The sequence below is a fragment of the Folsomia candida genome, unplaced genomic scaffold (genome assembly GCF_002217175.1).
Source record: "Folsomia candida strain VU population unplaced genomic scaffold, ASM221717v1 Fcan01_Sc016, whole genome shotgun sequence".
In the NCBI taxonomy this organism is placed as follows: domain Eukaryota; kingdom Metazoa; phylum Arthropoda; class Collembola; order Entomobryomorpha; family Isotomidae; genus Folsomia; species Folsomia candida.
The window spans coordinates 507705-526536 of record NW_019091208.1 but is presented as its reverse complement, the minus strand read 5'-3'; the positions used below and the strand labels follow the sequence as shown (position 1 = coordinate 526536).

Genomic DNA, 18832 nt, shown 5'->3' with positions numbered 1-18832 from the left:
ATTCAACGACGAATTATTTAAATACCCTACACACACCTCATATCAAAAACCGGTATCCAAATTTCTCTTCGCATCCTTAGTATCGTAAAATAGCATAGAAATAAAAAAAACGAAGCATCAAGCTTCATAAAAACCGTGAGCTTACAATCAGGCAGAACAACTAGCCATGCATAAGCCACCTCCCTGAACCACTTTTTCTCTTTAGGGCTACTCAAAAGCTGACCCAAAACGTAAACAATTTAAAATCGTGCGATCGACTTGAAATTCAAAATTTAAGCGTTTTGTGACTTCAAAAATGTATTTCTATTTTATGTTTATCCCCGTGACCCTTTTTCGACCTAATTCATGGAGTAAAGTTGCAAACAGAAAGGTTCAGTTTATGAATTAGGTCGAAAAAGGGTCACGGCGATAAACATAAAATAGAAATACATTTTTGAAGTCACAAAACGCTTAAATTTTGAATTTCAAGTCGATCGCGCAATTTTAGCCAGGTTAGGTCACATGGTGTCGAAAAAGGTCATAGCGATAAAAATTATATAGAATAAATTTTTAAGGTCACTAGATATTGTAGCATGATTTTTTTAGTAGTTTTACGACGCTTGCAAAATCTCTCAGCTGTCCTAACTTATTTTTCGACAAAAAATACTACGGGTACGAAGTAATAACAGTAACAGTAATAATAATAGTAAGTCCCCTAATGTGTAGCATATTTTATACGTAACTTATTTTTTTTTAATTTTTTTTGCAATTTATTGCAATTTTTTAAGTTTTTTATTTTTTTTCCGGGCTCTGGGGGGGGCGCAAGCCCCCATAGCCCCCCCTTGGCTACGCCGCTGTGCTAGAAGGGACACATAATTTCTAAAGGGGTAGTTTGTCAATTTATTTTACTTATTGTTAATCGTAATTAAGTACTTAAATTTTTTACTTGTGCCCAAGATATGAAAAATATTTGTTCCTTGCTAAACTGAGGAGGGGAGCTTGCGAGGTTGATAATAACAGATCTTGGTGCCCTTTGGATATGTGGTAGGGACCCATGAGTGTACTAAAACCCTGAAGTAGTTTGACTCCATGGCCACATTTGCGCCCGCCACACCCACTCAAAAATGTCCAAAAAACGCTTTCACCCCAGTTTTCACTCACTCAAATCCACGCCAAAAATCCAATTTTACTCGGATTTTGAAATTTCTTTCACCATTATACTCCCAGATAGTTGCTTTCTTCAATCCAATATCAAACTCAATTTTTTCGAAATTTTTAGTATTTTTAAAATTTAAAATTCTGAATGAGCATTGTTGTAGTCATCAACAAAACAAATTATGTTTGCGAAATAATCATCAATAAAATTGAGTTTGATATTGGATTGAAGAAAGCAACTATCTGGGAGTATAATGGTGAAAGAAATTTCAAAATCCGAGTAAAATTGGATTTTTGACGTGGATTTGAGTGAGTGAAAACTCGAGTGAAAGCGTTTTTTGGGCATTTTTGAGTGGGTGTGGCGGGCGCAAATGTGGCCATGGAGTCAAACTACTTCAGGGTTTTAGTACACTCATGGGTCCCTACCACATATCCAAAGGGCACCAAGATCTGTTATTATCAACCTCGCAAGCTCCCCTCCTGAGATAATTGTGGGGGTAGGAATTTTTTGTGGGATTTGTCCATGTCATTCTCCATCCAGGATTTGAACGCCATTTAAATCCCGATTATGTCGGCCACGTTGTCGTTCAAGGTGAAAGTTCCATTGATACGGATGTTCTCGTTGTTGGGAAGTTGAATTTCATAGCTGTTGTACTGCCTTTCCACACATTCTCATTTTTCTTGAAAGACACGCTTGGTGAATTCTGATGGTTCCTCATGAATGAAAATTTTCGTCTTGTTTTCTACAATACGGCACAAATTGGGCTAGAAACTTGGACAACTAACAATGGAGGTCTCCCAACATATGCTTACAGATTTGGACCAAACTAGTGTCAATCGATCACAAATATAATTAGTATGAAATTTGCAAATGACACTATCTGCCATTGCTCAAGTTTAGCAGAGATATTTGCATAAAAGAGGAGAAAACGCACCCCAAAGCCTGGCAAATTTTTCATTTTCCAAATTTGCTGAGAATTTTTCCCGCTTTTTATGCAAATATCTCCGCCAAACTTGAGCATTGGCAGATAGTTCCATTTGCAAATTTCACGTTGGGAGACCTAAATTGTAAGATATGAAATATTTAAAACAAAAATTGTCGTTCCTAAGAGTCAAAACGTTAATTCAAAACGGGTTTCATCAAAATTGGAGAAACAGAAATAAGAAAAACCCGTTTTTTTTTGCAAAAATTTGTAGACTCAGAATATTCGAAAACCATGTTAGTTCCCGATTTGATAATTTGATCCACCCTTCTTCATAGTGGATTTACATAGTTTTAAAAAATGTAACATTATTGATGCGAGAGAAAACATTTTAAATCAAAACTTACCCAGCCTCATTCCATTGAAGTAGGTCATTACAGCATGGCCTAATTCATGTCCAAAAACCCGGGATGAAATCGGGGCACGTGCACCTCCCCGGGTGAAAGGACGACAAAATCATGAACTAAGCTGTAGGTCGCATTAGCCAGCAAGGTTGATTGCGCCGAAGTTATTGCGCCATCCAGGGACGGAATTGATTCCAGGATTTTATTAAATTTATCGACTTGTTTCAAATTTTCTAGAAAATCGTTCGAATCCAGGGATAGACCGGAATACAAATCGATAACGGCTGTAGCCCAAAAAGAATTGTTTGTAGCCCAAAAAGAATCCCATCCTGGTATTGAGCGAAATTGGGGTCGGAATCCAGTCGGATGCGGAGTTGATTGAATCCTTCACAGTTTGCAGGACTTGATTCGAGATTTCGCCAGCGTTTGAAATCGATTCCATATTTTTTTCCAGAAATAATCGAGTCACGAGGAGGGGAAATTTTGTACGGATTCGACCAGTGCAAAATTCTTTTTTGAGATTATCTAGAAAACAAGGAAAGTATTTTAAAAATTCGCTAATGTACCTTACAATGATAAAACCGGTGTTAAATTAGTATTGATCGAAGAACATATGTGACTTTATCGGCTCTGGTAATAACGGGCATTACCGTTTAGTAATGTTGTGGCGGTGATAAATTTACAAATTAAAGATAAACCGCTACCAATCCGGTAGAAAAAAATCAGTTGGATTCGTTTAAGGCTGTATCCGGATGCGAGTGAATCAGGTCAAATCCGGGCCAACCCGATTCAGGCCAAGTCCCGGTGAACCCGACTAAGGCCAATTCAATTGGATTCATGAGGGGCACCATTAAATAGACATTCGTGTTCGAAATTGCTCTAACCTGGTTCGGGAGAAACTATAGTAGCGTCGGAAAGCCAATTGGTAAATGTTCCCGAGAAATCCCTCCCATGTCCGTCCTCATAATTTATGACGTCTTCCCCTCTCGTATTTGTGGTACAAGAGGTGTAAAACTGTTTCAATTTTCTTTCCGAGCCCGAACTCCAGGTTGGGATGGATTCTGTCGGTAGATTGTTAATGTTCAATTTCTTGGGGGTTTTGAATTTGAATTTTCGTGTCTCAACTTTCCCTTATTTAATTTATTCAAATGGCGATTTTGAAACCTGATCATTTGCCTCTTAAATCAACAAAATGAAGATTTTATTGCATCTAAAAATCCATAATTTGTACATTTACAATATTCGGATGTTAGCATTTTGAATTTTTTTTTAATTTGCAGAGATGAAAAAAATAATAAATAAATTATAAACAGTTGCTCAGGAAATTGGAAAATCAAAATTATAACGCCCTAATTTTGTCAACTTAAAAATTATCTATTTATAGATGAAATAAAATCTTCATTTTGTTGAAAACAGAAGGACATGAACAGGTATCAAAGCTCCATTTGAATACGTGGAGAAAGGGAAAGTTGAGACACGAGAATTCAAATTTAAAACCTGCATCGATGGGAAACTTAAAATTTTGACATTAAATATATGCATACAATTTTTTAATTGTTCTATTCTAATGAAAAAATGGGGAATAATTCAACCAAGTGATAAGACTAGATAAGGGTTACCTAACAGTGCTCTTATCGAGAGTTCGTTCCTTTTGATCAAATCCGACGTCCGAGACGCTGACTTGGCCTTTGTCTCCTTTAACTTGGCGACTCTACTTTTAATCCATCCATGGCAAGCGAACTAGAATAATTTTTAAAATATGTACACTCTAAGAAACCCGGTAACAAAGTTATTACCACGCGGAGTATCTATGTGACTCTACCGCATGGTAGATAATTTATTATTGAGTGGTAAACATTTTGTTACCAAACCGGTAATAACCCCGGTCGCAAAATTTGAAAATAGTACCAGTTAATTGGTAACTAATTCTCTACCACTCAATAATAAGTTAATTACCATGCGGTAGAGTACAATGAATAAATAAATAATTCATTTTTCAATAAATCTCATTAATTATTAGTGAACAAATTTTTTGAAATTTTTGCATAAATGAATATTGAATGTATATTTCTTATATTCAAAAAGAATGAACGTGTTTTTAAATCATTATTCATTTTTCACCCTAAGCTTAATGCACGTGGGTGCACATGACGAGTATAAAATGAAGAATGAATCAATATTTATGTATTTTAACTTATTGAATATGTAAACTTTTTCTAATTATACCAATGAATGAATTTTGAATGAAGAAATATGTACTTTTTAAAGCAGCTATCATCATCATATGTAGTAAATATTGAGGTAAGAAATACCTGGTAAAAATCCTCACAAGGAGGGAATGAATTGTCGATGGAGGATTCAAATAGCTGGACAGCTTTCATTAAACAAGCCGAATTAGTTTCACACCTTTCTTCCATTTTCTTTGCAGGTTCTGACGGAAATATGATTTTATACCCGATAAAGGATAACACGTTCGTAATGACGAAAACCTCCCAGTTTTTCATGGTTCGATTTATGAGAACTTATGTTGAGCTGGACTAATTTTTAAAGAATTTCACAGAATCACTAATTTTCACTGACAATGCAAGTCTTTTACGTGTACAACTCAGATCTGGTTGGGACCAATTTTATTTTGTTCCCCACAAAAAATAAGCATACCCGTATTTTTTCATTTTTCATAATGCGCTAATTTGAGCGCGAGGTGCGAATTTTTAAACATTTTTCAGCCAAAATCTCGGTTTTTAAAAATTCCGTAAATTTTCGAATTTTAGCGCGAATCCAAAAATTCGAAAACATGTCTCTTCATATTGATTTACTTGACTTATAAAAAATCCAAATACATTATTTTTTGAAAAAGTAAAAATTTGAAAGAGTTTATAATTTTAATGAAGTTCAAAAACTGGCAAAAAATTTTGAAATTCAAATTTCGAGACAATTGGATTTTTCATAAGTCAAGTAAATCATTCTGAAGAGACATGTTTTCGAATTTTTGGATTCGCGCTAAAATTCGAAAATTTGCGGAATTTTTAGAAACCGAGATTTTGGCTGAAAAATGTTTAAAAATTCGCGCCTCGCGCTCAAATTAGCGCATTATGAAAAATGAAAAAATACGGGTATGCTTATTTTTTGTGGTGAACAAAATAAAATTTGTCCCAACCAGATCTGAGTTGTACACGTAAAAGACTTGCATTGTGAGGAAAATATTACTTTTGTATGCATGTCTGTGCCGTTATTTTAATATGCAGCTGTTGTGGAAGGGTGGGATGAGGGTCAACTGGGCCAAAATGTTTAAATATTTCTACACACTAAAAACAAAACCCTTCAGATAAAGCAAAAAACAGCTTGAGCCAAAGTAAAAAGTGCCCTTCACCCAGATCAAGCATACATACTAGCGCACTGCTCTGAAAAAGCATCCATCATTGCTTCGGCTGAAGTACTCTATGCTTCGTGCAAAGCTTCCTCGCAACCTTTATGCAGGGTAATATTTCACCTTTCCGTGAAGTAGTTTATGCCTCAGGCTGAATGTTGCGCTTGCTTTGGTTAAAGGTGTGCGGAAAGTTTGGATGAAGGTAATTTTGCTTATAAATGAGGTGCTAATTACTTCATTAAAAGTTTGATACATCAAATTATTGTTTTTATTATTACACAAATATTTAAATATGTAAACATTCTGTTAAAATCTATAATCGACAATAATGAATATTCTAAACATTTATTATTTAATTGAAATTAGAAATTAAACTCGTGGCATAATTTGACCGATTAGTGACTGAACCACGGGTGGAAGTTCATCCCGTAAACACGGCTTACCTCCAACACCATGAACGATGAACATCCAAAGATCCAATGACTTCAATGGCAGAGGGACGTACAAAACGGTAAAGAGTTTAAAGCACGTGTCGAAAGCCTTCAAAAATTTTTCCCCGCAAGGAATGGCGATTTTCTGAAAAATGACGAAAAATGAGACAAACTCCAAGTTCGACGGTGATCCCAGAGCCAAAATGAAAGGCGACATCGTGGTATTTTCTTTGATTACTTTGGCGACATGAGTTAATTTCTAAAAAGTAAATTAAAAAAGTTACTAGAAATAAACAATTATACCTGATTATCAACATACAATAAATATAATTTCAAGTTCAAATTTACCGGTTTAAAAATAATTAAGCTCTGCAAAGTATCCAAATCCGAAGCTTTTCCTTTGCTCTGTCGTTTCCCTCGCGATCGCTTTGGTGGAGGGGGGCCTTCAGCTTCCTCGTCGTCGGAGTCATGGCCATCCTGAGAGTCACATTTTAGTCGTCTTCCTGTAGACGGCAAAATGAATGGAAGGAGAGAGTAGGCCACTAAATAAGTATCATCTAAAATATATAAAATCAAGATACAGCAATGTAAATAAGAAAACACTCATTATTTCTTTCGACATCAAAATTAATTAATCACCATTTGTAAAATCATATCGATTCTTTGAAATCCCGAGTTTTTTCCCGTAATTGATTCCACTTTTTTCTGCATATTCTAGTAATAGCTTTGCCACCTTGGGCCAGCGATCATACATTATTAGAGACAATGTGGGGTGACGGATGTTGAAATCTTGTACAATCTGCATAAAAAGTACAAGGAAAACTAAGTGTGGAAACATAATTTCTTTAACAATGTTTTTACTGTTTTTACCATGTTGTCTGTGTCGAAAAGAGGTCTCAAAATTTCGCAGAGTTTCGGTAATGCTGAGATATCAAGCGTGCCGGGTTGAGAAGTGTGTCGCCGAATGAGAGTGCGCCGTTGGAACACGGTGTTTTTCATGATATTGATCACTTCAACTCCCTTATTTTGCCTCATGTACTCAAATTTCCTCTCATCAGGTTCAGGTTCGTCTACAAAGAATAAAATACAAAATAAATAGTGCAATAAATGGGAAATGAATGAAATTTATATTCTCACCGTCATCGTCAGAGTTCCAAGAAAGTGAATTTTCGTTGAAGAGAACAACTTGGAGATTTTTCGTCGGAGTTTTCTTGTTTATTTTTTTCCTCTGGCTTTTTAGTCGCTCTTCCAAAAATCCGGTGGCTGCTGGTGCAAAAGGAGTATGGAAGAACCACATTTCCCATCCTCTTTCTTGGCGTCGCACATCACCAAAACTTGGATATTTTAATACCAAATGCTTTGCAACTTGTTCCATTGCGGCCTTGCCAGGGCTGAAAAAAAGTAAAAAATTAATAAGGAATTAACTGCAGATATTTTATTGTTATTTACCATGTTCCGAGGCATCGAATTATGGCATTAATGAGAATACCAGCAATAGCTTGTCGGTCAGCCCGCAATATGAATTCTCCAGCAGGAATTTTCGACAGTATTATATTTCGCACCGTCTCATCAGCCATCAAAACTTTGTCAATATTCTGTTAAAGTATGAATGTTACAAAAAACAAGCCTTAGCATAAATTTTATATAATTAAAAGCTTACAAAGCCATAAATGACGTTTGAAAATAAGTTGCCCTCCACAGCTGGAGCCTACAATAATCGAAAAATAAATTGACATCAATATCCATTACTACATAAAGTGGGGAAAATTTAATTTACTTGTATTAGTTGAATATGAATCAGTTGAGAAGATCCACCAGGTTGAGAATCGCAATTAACATTGGATACAACATTTTCGTTAATATTTTGGACATCTGGAGCCGAAAAAGTGCTTGGTACAAAATGTCCATCATCATTCTCACTATAAAATTGCAGAGATTTCTGTAAAAATGAATTTAAGTTTTATGAAATGATTTTTAATGAGGAAAATAACACATGCGTTAATTAAACTCACCGGCACCTTTCGTATATTTTGCCGTTTTGGGGTTTCATTTAATCTTTTTTTTCTGAGTAATTCTGCACATAGAAGCCCCCTTTCACCCATTTCTTTTGCATCTAATAATGAAGCACTGAAGATCGAATTTTCATCTCCGCTTTTTGAGAATTTAATTCGCCGTCCTGCTATTATATAATAATAATTTTATATTTACTATCTGCTATCTACTTGTTTAAATATTTTATAACCAAATTTATACATATTTAACAGGTAAAACTACATATTGCTTTATATCATTAAATAAAAAAGAAGACGTACGGTACAAAGGTTGATAATAGGCGATAGAATTAATATCAATTATTTGTGCATTATCTGTAATCTCTATTTCAAAACTACATTTTCTAGCATCATAATTACTATTTACTAAGCTTACAACTAAATTACACTGATCATTTTCCAAAATAATTTGTTGGATTTCACCAAATACAGGACAGATCGAACAATATTCAATTAAAACTAAACTGCCTGTTCTAAAGTCGCAGCCGTTATAAACAACTAAGCCTGAAATTTTTATTTCGCTATCAGCATCTTGATTAAAATGTTCACTAATTATGGAACCGTATTTACTTAAGAAATGTAAATTGATTCATAATTAATTACCTCAAACGAACAGGGATTAAATTCATCAATTGATAATAAATGAAAAGCCCTTGCTAATTGATGCTTATATGCCAAAGATTTTGAAATATTTCTGAAATTGCCAGTCGCATGGGCCGCCGTTTTAAAAAATTTATGCTTGGATTCAAATGTCATGCTCCAATATTGTTTTAAGGGGCCAATTCCTTCAATTGCTTCGCCATAATGAAGAAGATGATGATGTTTGGGCTTCAAAGTTTTACAAAAACAATTCTGATACTTAACATAATACTCAGAAATCAGTGACTGTAAATAAATTATTCCACCTTTTGTAACTTTATCTGCCAGCAAAATGACCAGAATTTCTTGTAATAAAATGTACAAGTTCCAAGCGTCATCATTTTCTGGGACCTTATCGCCTATCATAAGTCCCAGAAAAAAAGTTAAACAGAGATTTTGAGAAGAATTCTGACCAATTTTGTTGTCTGATTTCAGATGAGAATATTTAATTAAAGATGGTTTTGTATTTTTATAATGCCTACCGTAATTAAAACTTTCCAATCTATAATTAAATGAATCTAGGGTAAAATACTTTTTTGAAATGCATCGATTTAGGAAGTGTACCATAAAATCAGGCACCACCCCTTCCAATAAATCGTGCATTATGTCAAATACAAAGTTACTTGTAACATGAAAATATGGCAATTCGTTAAAAACAGAGTTAAAATTTATACCAGTTTTAGACAAATCGCAAATTAAAATGTCTTCATTATAATTCGTAATTTTCTAATTTTACTTTCATCCTGGAAAAAGGATGTTTGACACAAATTTCTGTGCATTTTGCAATATCTGCAAGGAAAATTAGCTGTGAAACCTTCAGCAAATCCAAGTAACCCATGGAGCCCTAAATTGTCCCCACAAATTTGCGCTAAGCATACTTTAATATTGATTATTTGATTGCGAATCGAAAAATCAATTCCATCACGCCATAATATTTTAAGTTCATCGACAATTACTTTTGAAATAGTATTTGCGCCTGAACTTTTAAAATCTTCAGTTTTTAGACATGCTAATAATATTATATTATCCGTGCTGCTTTGAGTGTGGCGTGGACTATCGACAATTGAAAAATAAAAATTAGAAAGTTTATGCTTTCCTGCTTTTGACCCAAGAGGATTTGCCACTTAAGCCTCATCATAGTATAAGTTTATAAAAATCGTGTTTTTAGGAAATGTAAACGATTTTGAATGTTTACCCTCCCTAAAACAGGAGAAGTATTCAGAATTGTAAAAACTTGTCTGATCTAATGATGAATAAAATCCTGATTTATTAAGTAATTGTTTAATTGAATCTGCTATTGGGACGTATTGCATCGAAATTGAACGGTATATTTGCTTAGTACCTGAATTGGCTTGTGTGAAACTAATATCTGAATCCAAAATAATTTCTTTCGCTTGGATCATAAAGTTGTTTTCCTGCATAAATTTATCCAATTTGTATTTTGACTCAAACGGTTTAAAAGCAGTCATAAGAATTAAAAATTGTTCAAAGATAGTTGAAATTTTGTCATTTTCAGGCTTATTTGTTTTTACAATGTCTTGAGCAATATTACTACTCAATAATAATAACTTCCTGGCAAACCTTTTTATATTATTAAATATATGATCACATGTACTCATCGGTACTTTGCCTGACTTTAGAATACTTGCTAAAATTTGAGACAAAATAATCTTTAAATCCTTCATATCGTTTGTATTTTTACTCTTTGAGCTTTCATTTAAACTCGGAATTTCAGTGGTTGATACTGGGTCAAGTTCACCCACCTGATCTAAATTAACAAAGCTATATTTTTTTTAATACATTAGGATGCAATTTATAAATATTTTTCATGTGTCTCAAATAGCTCTTTCTATCAAGTTGACTATCACAATGTAAGCATTTATAAATACTATTTCCTGCTAGTCTATGAATATCTTTTAAATGATCTAACAATTTTTGAAAACTAACAAAACCGAGTCGACACTTGAAACACGGAAATACCTTTCCACTTTTTAAGGCCTCGATAGCTGATAGTATTTGCAGGCGGTGGCCAAGAACTGGAACAATTTCGGATAAGTCATCTCTGGACAGCAAGACGAAAGACCTATCGGTTATTTGATTCTCTGAAATTTATAAAAATAAACGATTTACAATAGTGAAATTGAAATGAAAAAATTACTGATGTTTGCAAACCTTTAAATTTGTCCAGATAACGAGATAACTCGAGCTCCTCTAAAACTCGTGTCACTTCACTGAACTCCATCTCGATAATTTTTTTAAGATGATTGTTATTTAATAGTAATTATTATAAATTCGCAACTATATATTCAGAAATAAAAGTTAACGAATTGGAGAGTGAACGCGAGATCAACCGACAAACTAAGATTGTAGCTTGGCGGTGCATGATGATGGACAAACTCCTCCTTCCAAAGCAGCTTCATTGGAAGCTCATTTTCCTTCAACCAAAGTAGCCGAGTTGCATTAAAAGCAAATGTACCTTCAAGCAGAGCACTTTAACTCTTTTGCCTTGCCTAAAGCCAAAATTCATTTGCTTCAAAATTAAGCATCTGAATTTGCTTGATATTTGGCTCATTTTGCTGTGGATGAAGCATATCAAAATGTTGCTTTTCGAAAAGCAAATGCAATTTTTAAGTGTGTAGCAATACCACCACGTGAGCAGTGGTACCTTTATTCGTGAATATCGTGGTAATTTCTTATCCGATTTTGATTATCTCAAGGTTAATTAAAAGCTAAAAATATTTAGAAACTTTTTTTCACAGTACATTTTTGATTTAGGTCCTCAATTTTTTCGTCTATAGCAACGTCACTTTTTGGAGGGTGTTTTTTGAGAATATCTCAGGAATGTGTAGACTCACAACCGACCAGAGTTGGAATCCAAAAGTAGACCATCATAATTAACTCTCGGCACTTATTTTGCAAAAATCGGTTAAGAAATGGTAAAGTAATGTGGCTTTGTCAGTTTTGAACGTTGTAGTAAATGCATACTTAGGTGTTTTTTAATCATTAGATCACCATAGCTTCACCTAAGAAAAAGATTAGTGAGAGCCGTCTCAAATGTATGGGTTGATAGTGAAGGACGATTTTGACAGTGTCCACTCCATGGAAATGGATGAAGATAAACGGCACTGTAAATAATCTGGTAATAAACATTACCGAAAAGCACAAGTATATGACTCTACCAAAGTGGTAATGATAAGTTGTACCGTGTGGTAATGGCTTGGTAATAATGTTTCACCATCATGGTAACGAATTTTTACTACCTGGTAAAATATTATTCCAAAATTTATTACCGAAAAATCATTACCTGCGTGACCTTACCGGATTATTAAGAGTGTGGCCTATGCATACATACATATATATGTAAATGATGTTCGGATATAACTATATCGTTGTTGTATCGCTTTTGTATGTGTGTACGCATGTATGTATGTAAATAGCGCACAATGTATATACAAACTTACACACACTGTTAGAAATCCGGTGTAATCAATCACGCAGGTATTGATTTTTCGGTATTAAAGTTGCCACTGCTTGGTACTAAAATTATGTACACCTGTCCGCAAAACTTGCAGACTTATATTGAAAAACTTTAATACCAGGGTATTACTATACGGTATTACAGATTTATCAATACCACTTTGATAGACTCATATATGCAAACCGCCTGGTATTATTTTAGTACTGGATTTATAAGAGTGTACGTAAATGCATTACTCGTAATTGATAACCTCATAAAATGCTATGATGCGATTTCTTACACGTGGTGTCAGAGATGCATTGCTAATTAATTAGTCTTTTAGAAATTTATACTAATCATGCCATTAACTCTTTTGTTTAGCTACAAAATTTTTCACATCAATTTTTGTTAGATTCCCAACAAAAATCGATCAGGACGAATGAAATCGACACGCTTTATGAAATCTACACACTTCGAAACGGGGTTACTAACCAAAAAGTAAAGGTATATGACTCTACCGCCGTGGTTATAAATTTGTCATCGAGTGGTTACAATTGTCACCGACTAAATATAAAGTTTCACCGACTTGGTGTTAAATTATCTCCATACAGAGCTAATATATTTATTACCAGTTGGTTTTATTGTTTACAAGAAGGTGTTACAATTAGTACTTTTACAAATATTTACAAATATCTGCATGCTTCTGAAGGGCGGATTGGCGTGTAAGTCCAGTCCCACAAATGGAACAAAAGTAAGCCTTGTCGGGATGTTGGCGCACGTGGTGTTCCAAGCGGAGAAGAGGGTTGCGGAATACGGCGTAGCAAAATTTGCAGACGTTATCCGATTCTGTATTCTAAATGAAATGAAACAAATCCGCACTCTTTAAAAAATTATGTCACTCCACATCTGAAATTAAATGCAGTCTTAATTCTATGTAGGTCATGTAAACTGAATCGAGAGTAACGTTAATGAGTAAAGTTTAAAAAAAATCATTCAAAATTCAGTCTCCGATTTCTGACTGAAGATTTTCATTTACATTCAGTCATTTTCTTTCGAATTCATTTCACTACATCTGATTTCATTTCTTACTTCGCCCCACGAATCAAGCATACATATTACATAGGGTCAAAAATGAGAGGAGCGAGAAATCCTTTCATTCATGGTCACTCATTTGGAATGACAGAATCTTTCACACATTTTCATTTAAATTACAAGAAATTCATTTTCATTCATTACCATGTTCTATCATAATCCGTGAGATGAATTAAAGTGAACAGGTATGCATAGGATAAAGATTGCATTTACTTTTCGAACATTATTTTTATAAGTGCAGAGATTTTTCAAAATATTAATTCCTCACCATTTTTGGGGAGTCACACCCCTCCAAATGCGTTACCCAGTCAGCCTCCGAGTCAATCTTGATTTCACATCCGTACGGACAGGACGTCTTGTCGGAAAAATGGGTTAACTCCACGTGCAGATGGAAGTTCCACTTTCTGGAAAATGTTTTCGAGCACATGTCACAAGCATGTGATTCCCTTGCTTTTGGCGCCTGGTGACATTGCGTAATGTGCTTTTGCAGGACTACCGCGCTCGTAAAGAGTCTCGGACAACGGGTGCATTTCCGCGTAATCCGATTAACGTGAGATGTGAAACGTTGTTCGGATTTGACAAAAGGGATTAATTTCTGATGGTGTGGGTCTGTGGAAAAAAATGTGGAAATTTTAATTTTTTGGTTTTGGTCTAATTTTTTAAACAGACATTGTCACAAAGTTTCTTAATTATATTTCTGAAATATGTAAATAGCGAGGACGAATTAAATTTTAGAAAAGGGTGCAACTTTGACAAGCCAATTGCAAAAATTGTTCCGAATCAAGTAAAAGTAGAGACAAGAGTGGTTAAGTTTTTCTAAATAAGATTTTTTTAAACAACCTGTGCCAGATAACCTGTAAGATTTTTTGTATTTTTTCAAATAATATGAAATTTTCACCCACTCACCCTGTCTTGCTCGTAAATCCGGCTATGGAACAAAATTAAAAATTAAGGTGGGTTTGTTTAGGCCAAATTTTTCATAATATTTAGTACTAACCTGAAATTTTGTTAGGATCGGAAGCGTCTGGATGTAAATTTGTGTTCTTCATGTGCCGCACGAGATAAGACTTTCTCGAGAATTTTACACCACATATTTTGCAGGAAAATTTTTTGGACTCTAAATGAGTTGAATAATATATTGATTTTTTATGAACAGTCCTTTAATTCCCTTGTTTTTCATGAAAAATGAAACAGCGTCATCAAAAAAACTTACCGGAAACATGAGCAGCGGCAATGTCCGGGTGAATATTCTTGTTTCGCATGTGCACCATGTAGTTCTTGGCCGCGGAAAAAGTGACATTTGGTGTGCAGAAGGTGCACACGTATTTTGACTCGGCTTTGGAATTTAAATGGTTAATTTCCGACGTTATGGTGCAAAGGTGATGATCCAGGACAGCTTTGCGGGTAAATATTCGCCCACAGGTGGAACACGAGTACGTGTTTGCGGGATGGATGCGCAGGCGATGTTCCATCTTGAGGAAAACGTTACGAAATACGCGGGGGCAATATGGGCAAACCGATTGCGATTCTGTTCTCTAGGAAAAACCAGATAATGCAAATGGGCCACGATTCGGGTAGAGAAATAACCATTCAACCTCCTTGCTGCCAGATAATTTTCGGAATATTTCGGGAATTACACATATTTGTGTAACGGTTTTTTATCACTTGACTACCAATCGAAATACATATTTGCACATATTTGTGTAGCAAAATAAAGAAAAGTAAAGATAATTAGATTAAATTAATTTAAGCATATGCATTTCTTCGATATTTTATGGAAAGCTCGATGGTGAAAAATGAGCTTTGTGTGGTATTTTTTTCTAAAATTTTGGAATTTTACGTTTACCGACCAATTGTAAAAGGTAGATTTTTCGTGTTTTTCCTCAAAAAATTGGAGACTGGTTGAAAATTTTACTTGGATATTATCAAGTGTAATTATGAAATCAACATCGCACCGAAGGGAAATTTTCTTACAAATTAATGGTATGAAAGAGGATAATTAAAAAAATAAAATTCGAAAGGTACATAAAAATTTTTAATAAATCTGATTGATTACCATTTTTGGGGAGTCACACCCCTCCAAATGCGTCACCCAGTCAGCCTCCGAGTCAATCTGGGTTTCGCATCCGTACGGACAGGACGTCTTGTCCGGGAAATGGATCAGTTCCACGTGACGCTGCTGGTTTGCTGATGTGGCAAAGGTTTTCCCACACGTGGGACAGGAACAGGGCTTTCTAATTAATTAGTGAATCTAATTAATTATCTAATTAAATAGCATGTTTAAACTAATTATTAATTACTAATTAACCTTAACTGGTACAACATACCGAAGCTAGTTTTAACGAAGAATTAATTAGAAAATCACTAAAAATTACCAATTAATTGATCGATGCTCTAATGAATTAGCTAACTAATTGACTTCATTAACAACCTGAATTTAAGTACTAATTCCTCAAACAAAATATTTTCCCTCTAATTATTAACTACTAACTAATTAGAAATGTGGCTAATTAAAAAGCTCTGGGCAGGAATGACGACTGTAAAGACCAAGCTAATTTAACTATGGCGCACGTTATGAAGGACTAAAGTATACATTAAATGTACCTTTAGTTTGTCTAAGTTTACGGGGTAATGAAGGCTAAATACCTAATTAATTCGAATCGTCAAAACAATAAGGACTGCAAAATCTGGGGTGGGGGCTATTCATAAATTATGTAAGAGAAAATTTGCGATTTTATAGACCCCACTTCTCTTCTCCCTGCTGCACGGGCACGATATCAGAGACCCCCCTCACGTCACATAATTTATGAACGGCCCCTTTCAGGATGTTGGCAGAAATTTATACTTACCGCTCTGTTCCTTTTGATGCGGCTATAGAAGGAAATTTAAGTTAGGAATTACAAAAAATTACATTGGACATACTCACGACAACACCCAATTTCGCATCGCAACACATTTAGCAAACTTGCGAAAATCACAATTTTTGTTGTCGTCAGGGTATTCGCAAAATGTGACCTGGTAAAAAAAACGTACCCGAACCGTCATCGGAAATATCGGGATGTATCGCAAGTGTCGAAGGAGATCTTGATCTCTCGCGAATTTCGTGCCACATAATTTGCACGCAAACTTCCCTGACAGCAAAGGTTTCAAGCCTAAGTAATACAAAAATCGGTAATTTCGAGCGATACATATTCCCCATGAAAAAAAGTTGGTGATGGATGGGGGGAGGTGGTCAAGCAAATTTTGACTACATCAAAAAGTTTGAAAAATCGGGTATTTTGATCACGTAATCTATATGATAACCTGGAAATGTCTGTCGGCAACGGAAGTGAAAGTAAAGAAAGTCAAGTTTAGAATTGGGCGAAAGTTCAAAACAACTTAAAGTAAAATAATGACTTAAACGTCTGATGGTTATCCTGAGATTAATTTGGGATTTTATCCCATTTAATAATGGGACATCACACATTTAATTTTTTGAATTTAATATGTTTATAATTTTCGTGCCATTAGAACCTCTGTTTTTAACTTTCGCTTCTGTTGCCTGCAGACATTTCCAGCTTAGATTCCCGCGCGCCCGGCGGGAGACGGGCTTATCCGCTAGTATATTATAAAACTGACCTGGAAAAGCATCATGGGACACGTCGGGATGAATATTTTTATTTTTGAGGTGACGGACGAGGTGGTCCTTCTTGGTGAATGGGACATTAGGTTGACATATTTTGCACACATATGCTGATTCGGAATTTGCAAGGTTGGAGTCCTCACATTCAAGGGAGAGAGGATCTCTCGTGATTTTGCAAGGGTCGTCATCGTCGTCTTCGATTGGCTCTACTTTTACGGTGAATTCTTCCTCCACCTCATTTAATTGTTGGTCGACGTCATTGTTAGAAGCATTGGAAACGTTGTTAGCAGCGATTTCATGGGACCATTCTAAATTAAGTGAATATGAAGTGATGATTATTTAATTGAAATTTAATTGAACACGAGTAATGATTGAGTACATTATAATTTACCGGAAATTTTGGAATCATTTCGCCCTTTATTGAAGAGTCCGTTCCTGCTGGAGATGACGGCACGGAGAGAAATTGTGATATTTTCAATCTGCGTGGTCAACTTGGCCAACGAGAGGATCACGGAGGAGCAAATTTTGCAACAAAATATTGGCGGATGATCTTCAGTTTGTGAAATGAGAGAAATTTGCTCTTGATTTAGGACGAATTTGGCCAGAATTTCCATTTCTTGGTGGGCGAGAGGGCGCAGATTTGCCCCAGATTCGGCGCAGATAGAACAGAACGACGTTACTTCTGGGGATGAATAATTGCCCTCGGTTTTTAGGGGAAGAAAATTGTCATTCGCAAAATTCCTGTTGAGAAGAAGGACTATGGAGGAAAGTAAATCTTGCAAAATGTGTCTATTAGCAATGTTTGTAAATGCATGTAATTTTGCAAACTTTAAGCAGTTACAAACTTGACGTGACTTAGCTCATATTTACGTTCTTTAATGTAGAATAATGTGAAGTTGAAAATGTAAACTTTACTTGATGGAATATTTATGGATGAATGTGGTATAAATTTATGTGTATTAGCCGTTTAAATCGCACTGACTTACGCACGTATTTCGTTGAAAGAGAAGGACATCGTGCTAAGTAAATGTATATCTTAATTGAGAAAATTTAACTTTATGTATGCGAAATGTAAAATTTAATTTAAGTAGATTTATTTTGCATTTGTCAGCTGCTGATTTGTGTGTCGTGTTTTGAGTGAATGAATTAATACCGCCTCGAGATTGAATGTTGTTCCGGGCCGGTTGAGATTAGTGTGAAGTTGGCCTCTCCTTTTTTTTTTGTTGGATGAAGTTAGCCGGCTAAGCCGAATTTATCCGAAAAGTTGGCCTCCCCGCCCATAAATCCCGCCTATTTGGGGCAACGTGAGATTTGCTCCCTACAGCTCCAGAACTGTAGCAATTCAAACCTGTGGCCTTCCCGCCCAATTTTAAGGGGTAATTTGAGATTCGGTCTCATTGGGCTATTATCGAGCTAATTAAGTGTTATGAACATACATCAACACAAATACTTTCGAGGTTCTAGGACTCGATACTCAACTTGTGAAGCCAGAACGACACCACAGCTCTATATACAAATACACTCGTGCATATACAAATTTAATTATTACCGTAACCAACTTTGCCTCGTATTTACATATAAACTACCTTTGTCATACAAACATTGCAGTCACACCAATAATTAATCAACAAACAAGTTGCCAGTAATAAATTAAATCTTAGATTCAATCAACGTAGCAATGCTATTATAAGCATACGAAATCGAATGAAATA

General features: G+C 35.2%; 2 protein-coding genes and 1 long non-coding RNA gene across 4 annotated transcripts; all 3 read right to left on the bottom strand.

The window, feature by feature from the left end:
• Positions 1 to 1560: 1560 nt before the first annotated feature.
• Positions 1561 to 3509, bottom strand: LOC118437818. The gene is made up of 3 exons (XR_004836383.1): positions 3346 to 3509; positions 2465 to 2986; positions 1561 to 1877 (listed from the first exon to the last, which is right to left on the bottom strand). It is a non-coding gene; the product is annotated as an uncharacterized LOC118437818 (long non-coding RNA).
• Positions 3510 to 6197: 2688 nt separating this feature from the next.
• On the bottom strand, positions 6198 to 8183 carry LOC118437743. Its single transcript, XM_035857065.1, has 5 exons — positions 7397 to 8183; positions 7130 to 7329; positions 6899 to 7058; positions 6608 to 6816; positions 6198 to 6518 (listed from the first exon to the last, which is right to left on the bottom strand). The coding sequence occupies exons 1-5, from the start codon at positions 7632 to 7634 to the stop codon at positions 6198 to 6200; spliced, it is 1128 nt and encodes a 375-aa protein (XP_035712958.1). The 5' UTR covers positions 7635 to 8183.
• A 4815-nt stretch (positions 8184 to 12998) lies between these two features.
• On the bottom strand, positions 12999 to 18260 carry LOC110856619 (zinc finger protein 382). 2 transcript variants are annotated; one of them, XM_035857218.1, is made up of 9 exons: positions 17117 to 17253; positions 16532 to 16650; positions 16348 to 16369; positions 15555 to 15732; positions 14712 to 15033; positions 14496 to 14615; positions 14405 to 14426; positions 13767 to 14107; positions 12999 to 13259 (listed from the first exon to the last, which is right to left on the bottom strand). In XM_035857218.1, exons 2-8 carry the CDS (start codon positions 16608 to 16610, stop codon positions 14044 to 14046), a joined length of 807 nt encoding a protein of 268 aa, XP_035713111.1. In that variant the 5' UTR covers positions 16611 to 16650; positions 17117 to 17253; the 3' UTR covers positions 12999 to 13259; positions 13767 to 14043. The 2 variants fall into 2 exon arrangements, with proteins under 2 accessions (XP_035713111.1, XP_021960805.1); XM_022105113.2 differs by lacking the exons at positions 12999 to 13259; positions 13767 to 14107; positions 14405 to 14426; positions 14496 to 14615 and adding exons at positions 17512 to 17861; positions 18107 to 18260 and having other exon boundaries at positions 14900 to 15033; positions 17117 to 17428.
• Positions 18261 to 18832: the final 572 nt, after the last annotated feature.